At 50.0% G+C, this 17,502-nt stretch overlaps 1 protein-coding gene across 1 annotated transcript in view; it reads left to right on the top strand.

Moving 5' to 3' along the window:
* Positions 1-241: 241 nt before the first annotated feature.
* LOC114510910 (leukocyte immunoglobulin-like receptor subfamily A member 6) overlaps positions 242-17,502 on the top strand; it is a 63,030-nt gene continuing 45,769 nt past the window's right edge. Inside the window, exons 1-6 of the mRNA XM_036012644.1 lie at positions 242-358; positions 480-515; positions 690-974; positions 1,118-1,420; positions 1,643-1,939; positions 2,207-2,509. Coding sequence (XP_035868537.1) covers positions 325-358; positions 480-515; positions 690-974; positions 1,118-1,420; positions 1,643-1,939; positions 2,207-2,509 — 1,258 coding nt within the window. The 5' untranslated portion in view covers positions 242-324. The remainder of the gene's footprint in view (positions 359-479; positions 516-689; positions 975-1,117; positions 1,421-1,642; positions 1,940-2,206; positions 2,510-17,502) is intronic.

The following is a 17,502-nucleotide window of genomic DNA, read 5'->3' as shown; positions in this document are numbered from 1 at the left end:
TGGGGAGGAGACACTTGGAGGGTCTGATGGTGGGGTGGGGAAGGAACGGGATCCCATGGGGGAGGCTCTGACCTGGAAGGACATGCCCTGGGTCACCTCACCTGCAAGGACATCTCAGGAGGCTCCAGGTTTAATTCTTCCTGCATCAAAAGAATGAGAGCCGGACTCCTGGGGCCACACTGTTCCCCTTCCTCAGGTCTGGTGATGTAACAACCTCGTGATAGGGACGGACAACCTCCCACTGGCCACACCCTGTGAGTCTGTCTACACTGAACACACCGTGGTCTCTTCCTTCTGCACAACTAGGTTCAGAGAGGAGACGCCATGCCCCCCAGCCTCACAGCCCTGCTGTGCCTTGGTGAGATGTGAGAGGGGAGGAGATGCCCTGCTCTATCAGGACTCCAGGGCTCAGGAGGCTCCCAGGGAGGAGGGTTGTTCTCAGGATTCAGGGCAAATCTCTCACAGGGATTCTCCTGCAGGGCTGATCGAGCACCTGAGGACCCCAGTGCAGGCAGGTGAGTCTGTCCCCAGGGCTCCCAGGGGCCTCTCCACATAAATGACAAAGTGTTTCCCCATTAGGCAGCTGGGGATGGAGAACAGAAGTTCCGGGCTAACGGACGGGGGACGTCTAGAAAGGTTGGGGCTGAGATCTGGGCACTGGAGCTGACCCAGGCTCTAATTCCTTCCAGGGACCTTCCCCAAACCCACCCTCTGGGCTGAGCCAGGCCATGTTGCCCTGTTACGGAGCTCTGTGACTATCTGGTGTCAGGGGACCCTGCAGGCCCAGGAGTTCCGTCTGGATAAAGAGGGAGACCCACAGCCCTGGGCCAGACAGAAGCCACTACATGCAGGGAACAAGGTCAACTTCTCCATCACACACATGACAGAGTATGATGCAGGGAAATATCACTGTTCCTATCTCAGCCCCACTGGCTGGTCAGAGCACAGTGACCCCCTGGAGCTGGTGCTAAAAGGTGAGGGAAAACCAGGGGTCCCAGCCTGATGATCCATCCTCAGGGAGGGGGATGCTCTAGGGTGTCTCCCCTTCACAGCCCAGCCCTGAGGGACATGAGGGAGGTGTGAGCCCCATTGAACATGCTGCCTCCTTCTCTCCTAGGATCCTACAGCAAACCCAGCCTCTCAGCCCTGCCCAGCCCTGTTGTGACCTCAGGAGGGAACGTGACTCTCCAGTGTGGCTCTGGACAAGGATTTGACAGGTTCATTCTGACTAAGGAAGGAGAAAACAGGCTCTCCGGGACCCTGGACTCAAAGCGACACCCCAGTGGGCAGGTCCAGGCCCTGTTCTCTGTGGGCCCTGTGACCCCCAGCCACAGGTGGACATTCAGATGCTATGGCTGTTACAGGAACAGATCCCATGTGTGCTCACTCCCCAGTAACGACCTCAAGCTCCTGGTGTCAGGTGAGGAAGTCCCAAGCTGGTCCTTCCATATTTTGAGGTAGCAGACAAGTTACTAGGGTCTTTGCTGGCAGGGGAGACTTCCATGTGAGAGGTGGGGTGAGGGGAGCACAGGGGCTTCTGGGTCAGAGACACAGAGAGAGACAGATGGTGGGACCTGGGGACCAGGCCAGGAAGAGGGTTCATGGGAGGAGCAGCCCTGTCACTCCTGTCTGGTCCCTGCAGGTGGCTCAGGGAAGCCCTCCCTCCTGACCCAGCAGGGCCCCATTGTGGCCTCTGGACAGAACCTGACCCTCCAGTGTCGCTCTGACATCGGCTATGACAGATTCGTTCTGTCCAAGGAAGGGGGACAGGACCTCCATCAGAGCTCTGTCCTGCAGCCCCAGGCTGGGCTCCCTCAGGCTAATTTCCCCTTAGGCGCTGTGAATAGTACCCATGGGGGCATGTACAGGTGCTATGGTGGACACAGCCTCTCCTCTGAGTGGTCACGCCCCAGTGACCCTCTGGACATCCTGGTGGTAGGTGAGTAACCATTGGGTTCTGTCATGGACCTGGAGTGTGCTCAGGCCCTTCTGGGGGGTCTCAGATGGTGATAGTCAGGAGGAGGGGTGTGGGGTCCCCAAGGAGTGAGGAGGGGGCGGTGAGAAAGAAATAGGTGATGAAATGGGAGGGGAAAATGCAGAGAAAACAGAGAGACAGCAATGAGGGTCCTAGAAAGGGACCTGGTGACTCTCAGGTCGAAACTAGGTGGACGACAGTCCACTCACCCACTCCCCTCTCTCTCTCTAGGATGGCTCCCTGACAAACCCTCCCTCTCAGTGCAGCCAGGCCCATCAGTGGGCTCAGGAGAAAAGGTGACCCTGCTGTGTCAGTCAAGGAGCTGGAGGGACACTTTTTTTCTGTCCAAGGAGGGGGCAGCTGATCCCCCTCTGAGACTGAGATCACAGTTCCGAGCTGGGCAGCACCAAGCAGAGTTCTCCATGGGCCCTGTGATCTCAGCCCATGGGGGGACCTACAGGTGCTACAGTGCAAACCACAGCAGCCCCTACCTGTTGTCACAGCCCAGTGACCCCCTGAAGCTCCTGGTCTCAGGAGGTAAGACCCCTGACTGTCTTTCTGAGCTGTTAGCTCAAGTTCTCTTCCTCAGAATTGTGGGCTGCAAGGGGTGGGACAGGGCTCCAGGGATGGTCACCCAGACAAGACCTTCCCCTCACAGACCCTCCTACACCTGTCCATCCCTCTCCCTCACCTAAGTACAGAAGATGTCAGGTGCTCAGAAGAAGGAGCTTTAGTGGGCCACAGCACAGCTGCATGGGAAGTCTGAGAGATGTGGGACCCCAGGATCCACACCAGACTCTAAGCCACTTGTGTCCTCCTTCCAAGAACCCTCTGAGGCCCTAGTCCACCACCCACTGGGGCCCTTTCCACAACCAGTGAGTTAGTGGGGCCCTTTGTTCAGAGAGAGCACAGCCTACCTAAGGGCCGTTCTGAGTCTCTCCAGAAATTCAATGCCCTCAGATGTTAGAGACAGACAGACTGAGTCCAGGTGGGCAAGAAGTCGAGGACAAATCCAAGGGGAAAAACAGGGTGGCAGGGGCTCTGAGGTTTGGCACAATGCCCTTCTTTCCAGGAAAGTCAGGCCTGCAAAGCAGTAAGTGAGGGTCCCTGTGAGGAGGCGGTGGGTGTGTCCCTGGGAATAAGGGCTGAGTCCTGTGCAAGTTCAGGCACCTCTGGAGGCTCTGACTTGGACACACCCTTCCCCTCTCTGTGCCTCAGTGTCTCCAAGTGTAAAAGGAGAGAATCGTGATCCAGAACTTAGATTTCCTTTCAGTACTGGTTCTGACCTCCTCAGAGCAGGGGGGGGGGGCCATGAAGGGAGGTACCCAGTACATGATGTTATGGAAACTGTCCTCTCAGTGCCAGTGACAGTGACACTGGACATGGAGGGACAGGAATAACATAGGTTTGGGGCATCCAGGTCTATTCCTTAGCTCAGGTGCTCACTCAGAGGAGGGAACAAGGGCTGGAGTCAGACCTAGTTCAGGTCCTGGCTCTGCTGCTCCTACTGTGGGGCCTGTGGTCCCTTCTCTTCCCTGAGTGTCGGGTTCATGTCTGTTCACCCCTGGTCCCCTCCTGCTTCTAGGGCTGCAGTGACATTAGGTGACATAAGGGGTCTCACAGAGCTCAGGAAGGCAGACCTTCCATGGGGGCATCAGGTTCACCACACACCAAAAACCCCTCTCGTGTCCCTGCTGCATCCCTGCTGTGCTGGGGGACAAGTAATAAGGGAGGACCCTGAGGTCCAGGCAACACAGGACAGGCCCCTGCAGATGAGGAGCCCAGAGCTCAGAGCTGGCGTCCACCTGTGGGCAGCAGGAGGACAACACAGGGAACCCATGTCCTGGGGTCCAGTCCCAGCCCTGCCCTGGCCAGGCTTGGTGACCTGGGACACATGGCTAACCTCTCTGAGCTGCAGTGGACTGGGTGGTTTATCATCCATGCCTGGTGCATGAGGGCTGTGAGGTCAGATTTGATGAACGACAGACCCCAGCCTGTGCCTCACACACAGTACGTGTTCGTTAAATGGCAATTTTGGCCCATTCATGTCATCATTCCTGCCCAAGGTCTCCAACAGCCCCTGAACATCCTGATTGGGGTCTCAGTGGCCCTTATCTTCCTGCTTTCCCTCCTCCTCTTCCTCTTCCTCCGACATCGGTGTCAGAGCAAAGGCAGGACATTGGGTGAGTAACGAAGAGGGTAACCTGGGTCACAGGAGAGAGGGGCTCAGAGAACCTGCCATAGGAAACAAGTAGATTGGGAAGGTCAGCTGAGAAATAGAGTTCTCTAGAATCTCACATCAGAAAATCTAGAAAGATAACACTCAATGTCAGCACAGATGTACAAATGAGTGTAAGTTAATGTTTTATTGTTTTCAATCTTCTGTAACATGAAATATATGCACAAGCAAGTATTAGTTGCCTTCTTTCCTCTGGAATCACACTGGAGGGCGCTCTACCCTCCCAAAGCTGAGACTGTCCCTCTTGACCAGCCCAGACAGAGGCTTTGGTCTGTCCTCCAGCCCAGCTGCGGAGACCCAGGAAGAGCCCCTCTGTGAGAGGAAGGGACAGCTGCCCTCAGGAGAGGGGCACAGGGATTTCAGGAGGTGACGGGGCAGGGGACAGCCTGGGAGGCTGTGGGGGTCAGGGGTGAGAGGGACTGAAATCCACACTGAGTGACCTGACCCCTCGCCTCACCCCTGGGTTAGTGACCCATCTGGGAGTTGTCAGGTCTGTAGCTGTGAGATCTCAGGGACCATGAAAGGAGACACTCCCTGTTCTGCTCCAGCAGATGCTGCCATGAAGGATCCACAGCCCAGGAAGAGGGTGGTGCTGGACCCTCAGGTGAGACCCCTGCTCCTGTCCAAGATGCCTAGGACATTTGTTTTGCCAGTTAACTACAATGGTCACTCCATGTCCACCTCCCCTGATTCTCAGCAGCACCCACACTGACCTCTCCTTCTGGGCACCAGGTCACCCTGCTGTGACATACTCCTCCCACTTTCCTATGATCTCATGACCTGTCCTGGGTGGTCCCCTGTGCTGGCTCTTCATCCTCTGTCCCTATGCAGCTACAGGTCTCAGGAAGAGGCATGAATGAGTGAACTACCTGCAGGTCCCAGGTTCCCATCCCTCATTCACACAGCAGCTGTGATGAGAGATCACTGGTTACAAGCTCCATGTCAGTGCCACAGTGCATCCCTGGGCAGCCTGTCCCCATCCTCCTCCAGCTCACCTGTGGGTGAAGGAGACCTGCAGACAGGCAGATGGCATCCTGGAGAGCCAGGTGCTATAAAGGAAAATAAGGCAAGAGCAGGGGGAGGAGTGTGTGGTGAGGGAAGAACAGAGGAGACAGCAGGTGCAAAGGCCATGAGGCAGGACCTGCTACTTCAGCCAGATGGACCCTGTGGCTGGAGCCAAATGAGCAAGAGACAGAGCGTTAGGTTAAGAGCAGATCCACAGAAGCGCCAGGAGTCCCAAGGCTGAGGGAGTCCCTGCAGACTCCATCAGGAGAGTGACCTCATGTAATCTGAAGTTTAAGTCTGACACCATGTGAACATGTGATTGGAGGGTTTCAACTGTGAGGTCAAGGACACGCTGGTTCTGTCTCACTGTCTCTCTGCAGCAGAACAGGACCCCATTACGACTCCCAAGGAGTGACATGTTCCTAGGTGACTCACTCAACATCAAGGCTCAGGCAGGAAATGGCCACCTCTCCTTCCTGTTTGTCATGGGGATTGCTGGCCATGAAGGGCAGAGAAGCAGAAAATGACTGACAGTCAAGTGTGTCCCATCCTCCCCAGGCCCCAGGCCTCCCCAGCCCCAACCACCTTTCACCCCTTTCACTGTCCCCCTGCTCCAGGCTGCTGCATCTGCTGCCCCCCAGGATGTGACCTACGCCCAGCTGACTCACTTGGGCCTCAGACAGGAGACAAGCAGACCCCCTTCCTCCCCATCAGAGAAGACACCAGATGAGTCCAGTGTGTATGCTGCTCTGGCCATCCACTAGCCCAGGGAGTACCTGGACCCCCCACTCCAGGAAGGGGGCCTGCAGGGACCCCAGAAGGTACAGATATACCCCCAAGGATTCTCAGCTAGTGGCCCCAAGCAGCCTGGAGACCCGATATGGAACCCCAGCAGCTTCTGGGACCCTCTGGGAGTCCCCTGATTCTGCAATTAGAAATAACTAACATCCATACACTTTGGAATCAAAGAAACAAAATTCTCAAGCATCAATGTGTGAATTTAGACCCAAAATGGAAGTGAGAGAATGCTTTCAATGAATGATAGTGTAAATACTACACATTAAACCTACAAAATGGAACATTAACAACCGTGAATGAACATCTTAGAAAAGAAAAAAGCAAAGACATAGAAACCACCTAAGTGTCCTCTCACACATGCTGACATAAAGGTGTGGCAACCTGTGTGATAGAGTGTCACTCGGTCACAGAGATGAAATCCTGTCAGTGTGGTGACACAGAGGCATTGTGAGTGTGTCCTGTTACATGGGGTAAGTCAGACCCCACAGCACAACGACGGTACGACTTCACTCGTATGTGGGTGAAATTTGAAACTCTGTATTGTCGTATGTATTAACTATATAGAACTTGTAATAAAAATTTTCCTGCAAAGTGAACTCAGACTCTGAAAAGCTTCACTGGTAAATGCTTCTGAGCATGTGTGCATGTATGAAACACATACATACATAGACACACAGAGACACAAACATACACACAACACAAGCATCACAGCCTTACACAACCATCCCCTGAGAACAGAGAAGAAAGGCACATTCCCCAGCCGACTTTATCAGGCCAGAAATAAATTGATAATGAAACCAAACAAGGGAGCTACAAAGAGGGGACCTCACAGGAAGCTCTCTCATGTGACTCAGGTGCAGAGTCCTAAACAAAATATCACCAGGATGCACCAAGGCATAAGCTGTGTCATTCCTCCCGACCAGGCAGGTATCTGGTTTCAGAGATGCACAGTTGGTTTCATATCCAAAACATCAATCAGTACAACTCAAACATTAGAAGAAAACAAGAAAGTCCTGGCTGGTGTGGCTCGGTGGACTGGGCGCCGACCTGCGAACCAAGAGGTCCCAGGTTTGATTCCTGGTTGGGACACATCCCTGGGTTGTGGGCTGGGTCCCCACTTGGGGGCATGTGAGAGGCAGCCATGCATTGGTGTTTCTCTCCCTCTCTTTCTCCTTCCTTTCCCCTCTCTAACAATAAAGAAATAAAATATTTTTTAAAAAAGGAAATGAAAAAATCCTATTAACAGATGCAAAACTTTTGTTATACTACAGCATCAATATATAATGAAAAACTCTTCAGAATAGAAGGGAATTTTGGTCATTTATCAAAGCATCTTTGAAAAGCTTTACAAAGGAAATAATGCTTAACAGTAAATTCTTGAAAACTTTGGCCTACAACTGAGCCTGGTACAAAAACAGTCACTATGGAACTGCGCATGCGCACAGCCTCCCTGCAACCCACGCCTGAGCATTTGGTCAGCCGGCCCCATCCCCCAAGTGTTTCGGGTGGGAGAAGAGGCCTTTCTGCACTGCAGATGTGACACCCCCATGCCCACCACCTTCCTCACCACGGCGCTAAGAACTTGGCCACCCTGGGGCCCCGCCCAGCCACAGGCCCCACCCAGTGGCCAACACCTGATGCAGTTGGCTCCTGCACAGCCCCAGCTGTGGTCAGGTCCCACCCCCTGCCCCTGCTTTGGCTCCCACTCCCGCCCCTGCACCTGTCTCTCCAGCGTCCACCACAGCTTCTGATCCTGCACCTGCTGGTGCCACCAAGCAGGAGAACGCAGCAGAAGAGAGGAACTCACATCAACAGACAGGACATCCAGACACTCTTCCCCGTCAAACCTTTTTGAGAACACAACAAATGCGCTTGTGACAGGTCAGTCTCCTGAGAATATGGTCACTCAGAGTCTGTCCATGGGCTATGAACCAGGGCAAGGGATGGCAGCCTGGGGAGCCAGAGTCAATGACCCTGACAGCCCCATTGTGTATCTTTCATGGGAACCCTGGACACAGGGAAAGTCAGGGTGTGCTTGCTCCCCCTCCAGCAGCTAGTTCTGGGGTTCCTCAGTCCAGGGCCCTGTCCTTCTAGAGTCTGGGGCAGTAATAAATGAGAGGACTCAGGGGGTTTCCACAGACAGGACACTCAGGAGCCCCTGACACCAGCCCCTCCCCCATGCACCCTGGGTCCCCAGATGTTGAGTTCCTGGGGTCTCTCAGCTGTAGGAAAATAAGCTCATGAGTTCTATGCCTCCCACTAAATGCAGAACACACAGTTCTTACTTATTTCTGGATGGAGATCACTTTCATCCCTCATCCTGAACTCTCAGGTATAGCTCCTACAGAAGTGACTCAGAACAAGCTCTGAATACAGAGATACCAGCAGGCTGAGATTATCCAATGAGGAGACAGGGACCTGGCAGAGTAGAGTCTGGGCTCATGACATGACTGTGTGAAAGTGACAGTCTGAGAAGTGGGGCATCGGGGAGCACAGACCCCAGGAGGGAGGCTTGTGTCTCCCCAAGTCCTCACTCACACCCTCATGTCATGATCCTCAGGGGCAGCCAGCACCATCAGCCCATCACAGAACAAATCAGACCCCAGGAATGAGGAGTGGGAGAAACTCTCAGTTATGGTGCTGGGTGCAGAGGGTCATGTCCTGCCAGAAGGAGGCAGGTGTCCTGGGTGGACAATCAAGGCCCTAGGGTGTCTTTGGTCTCCTTGTGACTTCTGTGACTTTTTTGCCCACATTTCCTAACCTTCCACCCCCATGGCTGTACAGTGAAGACTCTCATATGAATGGGTGTGGCTGGATTGGTCCTTGTGGTCCTTGGGGTGCTGACCTTTGAGGCTCGAGACAGCGAGAGGAAGACCCACACTGCAGCCAGGATGGGAACATAGAGGGGACAGGGCACCATTCAGAGTGGAGGGAGCCGTGGAGCCCATCTGATGACCCAGGAGGTGGTGAAGGACAGTTAGACCACAGGTGGGGAAACTGCTTGCTGATGTGTCCAGGGGAGTGAACAAGTTTTGGGTGCAGGGAGTGTCTGAGTGCTCCCTGTACATGGCTCTTCCTCCATTAAATGTCTGTTTTCTCTCTTTATCTGTGCCGTCTGTAATGACCCACCTTGTATTCTCACATGAGCATCCTTCCCACATGGCTGGATTGAGTCCACACATCTAAAACCTCATGCCCTCTTCCACTGTTCTGTAATAAAACATTCTTTATTTCTAATCACATTACGAGATGAACATTATTGAATCTATATCTCATGAGTTCACAAGGTTAACATGGATTCGATAACTGATTAAATGAACTATGTCAGATAGATGCAAACCAATGCCACCACCCTCTCTGTTTCCAAAGTCCCTACCGTCTCCATGAGATGCCCTGTGTGCCGTTTCCCCAGAAAGATCATCCCTTGAAGGGACAGCCTGGCGGTGTGCTGCTCTGATAACACCTGTTTAGAGAATTCTGACTTGTGGTGTTTGCCAATTAGCGTGGTGTAAATTCTCCCTTCATGACCAACCCAAAATGCCAATGTGACTTCACCGAGTGCAGAGTTGGGAGATGGCAGAATCACTGTCACCACCGATTAAGAGCCATCTGCCCCACACCTCCCCACACGCTCTCTGTTGACCTGAATTTCATCATCTTTTAGATGATGATCATTTCTATTGCATTGTGAGTGCAGTGTCAGTGAAATTGTGACAACAGAATCCCAGATAATCACACAAGAGTCAAGAGAAAAGATATCAATTTTGAGACAAATGGATGCAGAATTCAAGTACAATTGTGGTGGAGGTAAAAATTACTTCAGCTGTTTGGGGAGTACATTGGAATTATCTGTGTAAAAGGAGAGGACACAGAGTTATGATCATAACATACAGATGGTGGAGAAGCTGTATATGAAGGCACCAGTTACACTCACAAGAACATGGACCAGTGTGACCCTCATAAAACAAGCACACGTCACAAAACCCCATGAATAAAAAAAATGGGTGGTACTTGTTCACCATGACCTACTGCATGGCAGTGCAAAAGCACAAATTAAATCACCAAAATAATGCCTGTCAACCTTCAAACGTGTTGGTGAGTCAATGAAAGAAGATTCTCAAAAGAAGGCAGGCAGGGTCATTCCATTATGCAACCTTCAGAAAGAGACGCCATTTGTCACTCAGGCAGAGACCCCTAAGAGAAGCCCTACGAACAAAAGTGAAAATAGATCCCTTGTGATCTGTTTAGGGGTTAAACATACAGCAATGTTGAGGGTTTGTTCAAATGTCCTTTGTGACTTTCATTTGGTGACTTCAAAGTCCAGTTTTCATTATAGGAAATGCTGCCTTTCTATTTGGTGACTTTTCTATATCTTCACACAATTTAGTGAACTGTCATGAAGTAGGGTGGTAAAGTCCATAGGCTAACCTAGGCAGTACACTTACTAAAAATGGCTGTTGATGTGTTAGAGGAAAAGTGTTGTGTTGGCAATACAGTTCCCTCAAAACATGATCAGCACCTGCCCCACCAGCTGCACTAAGTCCAACCAAATGAGGCGTCCCTGCTGGAGGCAGACACTGGATCTCAGAAGACATCCTGTGCATCACCATGTGACATGCAACTGACCATGTTAAATGTCCACAGAAGCTTCTGATCCCACGTTGCTTCAACCATCTGGATGTTTGTGGGTCACCAATATGGACATGGAGGTTATTTCACAGAATGGGGTTCAAGTCCATCAGGCACTTGTTTGGGATCGCACAGGTTTTGGCTGCAGACTGAACAGTGTTCAGGATTCCTCATCTCCTCCTGGACCCCACTGGGGAGGACTCAGAGGAAGGCAGCAGTGGGCAGGAGATGCCAGATGTTGAGGTCAGGCTTGACTTGATTCCATTCCAGATGGAAACTCCCTGGGTGCCTGACTTTGAAAAACAGACCCAGTATCAATAAGACCCATGGTGGTTGACAAATGGTGTTGGATAATTGAATGTACAAAAAATGCAAAAGAATGAAGTTGACTATGTACCACACACCCCACACCAAAATGACCTCAAAATAGATCAGTATAACAGCTAGTATTACAAAACTTAGAATTAAATGGGTAAACCTTCATGAGTGTGGGCTTACTTACATTGTCTTAGAAATGACACCAAAAGCACAATAAACAAAAAAGTTAGATTTTATCAAAATAATAATGTATGTGAATCAAAGAACACTATCAAGTGAGTGAAAAAAGTGACATACAAAACTGAAGAACATATTTTCAAATTATATCTGATAATGATCTGGTCCAGAATACCTAAAGCATACTTATAACTCAAGCACAAAAAAAAAATCCAACTCATAAAAATGGTCAAAGTACTTGAGTAGGCATTTCTACCCAAAAGATATTCTGCAGAGAAGACAAGCTCTGTAAATGGAAAACTGAGCTCAGGAAAACATGCTCCCCATGGTCAGTCATTAGGAGAATGACCATGAAAATGACAGTGACCAAAGTCAGCAAGATGGTGGCAAGATAAGAGGTCTTGGCTCTGCTCACCCACAGACACCACAATTTAACCACCATCTATGGACAAAACTACATTCACACTCTGGGGTGAAGGTGTGAAGTCCCAGCACCAGCATCCTGTGGAGTAAAAATCCCAAGCACAATCACGTTGAAAAGGGTGAGACGAACAGCTTCACGTTACCCCCATCAGCCCTCCCACCTGCAGGTCCAGCTCTGCACAGGGAAACTCCCTCCACATGCAATTTCTCCTGTGGGGGCGGGGAGGATGGAAGCCTCCTCCCCACAGCCTTTCCATCACTGCCCAAAGGGCCAGCCCCTGTCTGGCTGAGGGGTCTGCAGGCTGGATCCTCTAGGGGCAGCTGAGGATGAGGAAATGGGGAGGGTTCAGGGTAATTGATGTGTGGGTCTGAACAGCCAGCCCACCCACAGACCCTGCAGCTGGTGTTGAGTTCCTCAAAAATTGAAAATAGAACTTTCTTTATTTAATTATATGTTATTGTTTGTGCTATTACAGTTGTCCCAAGTTTTTCCCTTTCTCCCCCTCCACCCAGCACCCCTCAAGTCCCTCAGGCAGTCCCCACACTGTTATCCATGTCCATGGGTTATGATGCATCTATGTCTTTGGCAACTGTGTTCCCTAGACTGTACTTAACATCCCCATGACTATCCTGTAACTACCAGCATGCACCACTTAGAGCTTTCATAGGATCCAGCACTTCCACTGTGAGTTTCAATTCAGAGGACATGAAACCAGGATCACAAAGAGATATCTGCACTCCCAGGTTCACTGCAGGGTTATTCACAACAGCAAAGACATGAAATCACCTCAGTTTTCCACCAGCAGACAATGAATAAGGCAGCCATGGTGTATAGATACACAATGGAATACTCTTCAGCCATAAGAAGCAGGAAGTGCTGCCATTTGAGATAACACGGATGCACCAGGAGGGCATTATGCTGAGTGGCATGAGCCAGACACAGTGAGGTAAATGCTGCATGATTTCCTGTATATGTAGAATAAATTTTTTAGAGATCTGAACTCAAGTAAAATAAGGGAGAGTGGTGATTACCAGAGGCTGGGAATTGGAAGAAGAAAATATTGGTCAATACATGTAAACTTTCTGTTGTATGATAAATACGTTCTGGAAACCTAATGTACGGAGTGCTGATCATAGTTAAAAATAATGAATTACACACTGGAAATTTTCTGTATTCTCCACACACACACAGAAAAAAATGGAAACTGTGTGAGGTGTTGTATATGCTACTATTTCAAGTGTGGTGCTCTTTTCAGAGTGTACATATATACCAAAACACCAAGATGTACACCTTAAATATACACAATTCCTGTTATTATTCCTCAAAAAGCTGTGGAAAAAGAAAAAATTTCTGGTTAAATAATATGGCATTTTTCTTTCTTTGTCTGAATTATTTCGCTTGGAACAATGAGTCTATGACCATTCATGTTGTCCCAAAGGGCAGGAATTTATTATTTTTCATGCCTGAGTAATAGTGCATTGTATATATGTACCACTTCTTTTCTATTCATCTGTTGATGAGCACCTGGGTTGCTTCCATATCTTATTTGTTATAAATAATGCTGCAGTGAACATGGGGATGCATGTCTCCTTTCAAATTAATGTTTCATTTCTTTAGATAAATACCCAATTAAATAAATTTGTAACCTTAGTTCCCCAGCCACACTAGCCTGAACCCAAGTTCTCAGCAACTGCACATTCACGTCACTTAGGAATGCCATATACCACAGAGCAACTACAGGAGTGGTCATCTTTGCAGCGTGTGATAGCTGTTGTAGACTGATGATGCCCAGAAAGAAAGAGTCCACATTCTTGTGGGTCTCAGTGTGATGGAAGAGACCTGCAGGAAATGGTCATACTTATCTGTCATGAGATGACCATCTCTAGTGAAATGTGAGCAACAAGCTGAATGTCCTGGAATGTCTTATCATGTCTCAAATTCATAAAAATTTCTGCCATGTATAGTGTCCCACAAATTCTGAGACTACCACCTGCTGTTTGTGCATTTTTTTTTTGGTGACCACTGCCTTCTGGAGAAAATCCAAACATCTGTTCTTAGCACTCAGTGCACCTGCAAACACTGAATTCTGTAGACTTCCCTGTCTTACCCTTTATTCCTTTACTTTCTAATTGAATGAGCATTTACAGAAACAACCCACAGAGTGCTACATACAATAAAAAATCCTGCTCGGCTCTTGGAGTTAGAATGTGCTGTTTCTCCACTGGACACATTCCTAGATATCTAGAGCATTTCAGTACAGACGTTACTTTCACTGCAGCATCTCTTCCTCATGGTCTTGGTTACTCTTGTCCCCAGAGGCTCTGTGCCACCACACTCACATGCCCAACAGGCTGACTTCTAATTGCTGGCTCTCCACATTCCATCATGCTGGACCTCGAAGTACACGAAGCAGCACCAGGACAATTCTTGGAACTCTCTGATCCTGGCACACATCTCCCTGTGCACCCTTGTGGTGGGTCCACTCAGGGGTCTATGGGACGCTGACAAGAACAAGGGTCATCAAGGCCATGGTGCCTCCAGCATGTTCCAACCACAGGACACACCAAGCATTTTCCTCTCTGAGAGTCGTCCACCCACCGGTCCCCAACACCACCCAATCAAATGAGGAGGTCTTCAAAGTAGCCAAGCTCCCGGCAGGTCCATGGCTTGTCCCCTGAGCAGAAGTTTTTAACAAACCTGGGACGACAATCGTGTCCAAGGGTGGCCATTCAGGGAACCTCTTTGTCCACGTGCTCGGACCCCCGAGCTGTTTCAGGAGCTTCAATCTGTTTTTTTTTTATTTGGAACGTATTTTTTGTCTTGGCGCAAGTGTTACATAGTAAGGGGCAGACACTTAGGTATTCACCAGGGCGGGGCAACCCACATGACCATATCGTGGTGCTGTATGTGGGGGAGGGGTCCGAGAGGGAACAATGCTGCTTGCTCAGCTCTCAGTGGGCTTTCAGTCATTTCCTCTGCTCACAAGCAAGTTGGGCCCTTCTGGTGCTGATTCCAAATCAGATGTTTTTGTGCACATTCTAGGACCCTGTGGGTCTTTCCCACAGACTCACCTGTGAGGCTGAGAGTATCTCCTGAGGCTTGAGGCTTTCTTTTCCTGCACTGGAGCCCTGGGTTGCATGGTCTCTTTCACTCCCCAGTTGTTTCTCCTGGTTTATCTGCATGCACATGTGGGACTGCCTGCTACACCAGCCACTGGTTACCTCACCCAGTCCACCAGCCACTGCCTCATCCAGTCCTCCAGCCACCACCTTGCCATGAGTCCTCTCTGCCCCAACTGCCCATCTCTGCCCCTCCTAGTGATCTGGATGAATGTTTCCTCTTTAACTTCTTGGTTGTTGGACTTCCATACAGTTTGATTTTCTGGAAGTTCTGCTTATTTTTTGTTTTTAAACTCGTTGTTGTCCTTCTTTGGTTGTTCGAGGAGGCAAAATATATCTACCTATACCTCCATCTTGGCCAGAAGTCCCCCCCCCCCCAGGATGTCTTGTGCTCTTAGCTTTGCTGAATCCCTATAGTGATCACCGTGGCTCCCCCACAGGCTGCAGTAAAGGTGCAAAATTAACATCCATGCAGCACCTGAGTCCTGAGGTGAGGGGATCCACAAGCAGTGTGAATGCTCTCCTTTCCCTGGACACAAGTAAGGGCTCATGGTCCACCATGCTGAATACAAAACAACCATGTTGACAGAGAATCATCCATAGGAAGAGGAAGCCCCAAATACGAAGCTCAGCCTGTAAGACGTATTTAGGCAAAACAGTGTTTCTGTATCATTTGAAGGTGGGCTCCACAGTCCGGTGAGGAGCAGGCTCACCCGTCAGCTACAGGACTGACTGGGAGTGAAAGGAAACTTCTGAGTGGCTCCCCCCAGAGCAGGGTTACCAGATGCCCCAAAAGTCTGTAGAGAGAAAACCCTTTAACACAGTCCATGGGGAGTGGACCACGCTGACAAAGGCAAATTTATTACCAGCTGCCCAGAGACAGAGTCTTGCTGACCCCTCCATCCATCTCTTCTAAGTCGTGATGCTATTTTACTTTGACCCCATTTCCCTTTTTGTTGGTTTATTTGCCTGTTTTCTGGAAAAGGGTTTGGGACCTGTAACTGTTTTAGGGAGATGTTGGTAATCTTAACATCTTTTCTTTTCCCTTCCTTTGTTGTGAAAGAGCATTTGAACAAACCTACCCAGTGCATCCTGTCCGGGAACAGCACGGCTTGTGTTTGGGGGCTGACCAGAGCCCTGAGCTTAGGACCCAGCACGCTGTGACCCGGAAACACATCCCAGCTTGGGTGACAGGCCCTGCTCGACCATGTGTTGTATGAAACTTGAGGAAAGTGCACACAATTCTGGGACTTAAGTAATTCCATCATCACAGGCAGTTATGGAAACTTACTGTCCCTAACAGTGTACACTCCAGTACCTTGTCAATGACGAGTGACATTTTCAAAAATGGCAGTGTCCCTTATAAGGTCACCTCGATTTGCTCTCTGCACGCTCACTCAGGAAGGCCCACAGAGACAACTGTCCGCAAACCCCGCTGTTGTTATTCTAATGTTCATACCACGGAAAAGGCGAGCTTGCTGTTTCCTGGACATGGGTGCAGGCTTGGGGGTGGGAGTCAGTGTGTCTAGGTTTCTGTCTATGTTTGTGAGCACAGGTGTGTGTGGGGAATCAGGGTGTGAGTCCAAGCACAACCAGGCAGATGGTCATGCGAGAGCATGGCTCTCTGTCCAGGGACCTTGTGGGTAGGGAGACCCTGAGTTGATGCTTTAGGACACCAAGCCTGGAAAATAGCCTTTGCTGTGAGACACTGTCACCCCCTTCTCTAACCCAGATCCTGGCATCCTGGGCTGCAGTGGGTGGGGGACCACGAATGGACCCCTTACAATGCCTTGAAAACACACAATGATACTGTGGTAAAAATATTACTGGGGTGCCCTGGTTCCACCTCCACCTGGCTCCAATGCAGGAACCCTCTGCAGCTTTATTCCTTTAGAGAACAGTCTGGGCCTGGACGGGTGGGATGCCCCTCACAAAACCGTGTCTTCCCTCCTCTTACCTCCTGGATATCTGGCCCCTGGGCAGGTGTCTGGCAGGCTGCAAACAGATTGGAAGGCATTAGCTTCAGTAAGTTTTCAAGAATAGACCCTGACTAGTGTGGTTCAGTGGACTGAGTACTGGCCTGTGAACTAAAGGGTCTCTGGTTTGATTCCCAGTCAGGACACATGCCTGGGTTGTGGACCAGGTCCCTAGTGGGGGGTGTGAGAGACACAACCACACATTGATGTTTCTCTCCCTCTCTTTCTCACTCTCTTCCCACTCCCTAAAAATGAATCAATAAAAATCTTTTAAAAAGAGCAATTAATGAGCAATATATACATTTTAGCTGTAAGTACAGCACAACATGGCAGGGTTGGAGGTAAAGAAGAAAGGTTAATGGAGTGAGGCAGGTATGAAGTCAGTTGTGTTCCCCAGACTCCCCCAGCTGGCCCAGCACCATGTGGTCATATGTCTACAGTCTGCTCCCTGCACTTGGATGGTCTCTGTTGTGATCATTTGTCCCTGCACTATGGTCTGAGTCTGATCCTTCCTTCACTGGTCAAGGTATCTCTGCTTTTCAGGTTCTGAAACTTCCAATGTCTCCATGTAGATCTGAATGTCTGGTTTCCTTCCCGCCATATCTTAAATAGGGTGAATTCTGACCACGTCTGTAGAGGTGGGGCTGGTACCACTGGGGTATAAATGAGGGAAGTGAGAGCAACAGAGGAAGCAGGCTGCTCAAGGGTCCTTCAGCCATTCAGGATGTGGTATTGCAATAATTGGTATTTAAAGTGTGTGTGTGTGTGTGTGTGTGTGTGTGTGTGTCTGTGTGTGTTTGTCTTTACTGCCTTCTAGTAAAAACCCTCATGAATGTCATTCT

The sequence above is a fragment of the Phyllostomus discolor genome, chromosome 12, assembly GCF_004126475.2.
Source record: "Phyllostomus discolor isolate MPI-MPIP mPhyDis1 chromosome 12, mPhyDis1.pri.v3, whole genome shotgun sequence".
In the NCBI taxonomy this organism is placed as follows: domain Eukaryota; kingdom Metazoa; phylum Chordata; class Mammalia; order Chiroptera; family Phyllostomidae; genus Phyllostomus; species Phyllostomus discolor.
This window is presented reverse-complemented; position numbering and strand designations above follow the sequence as displayed.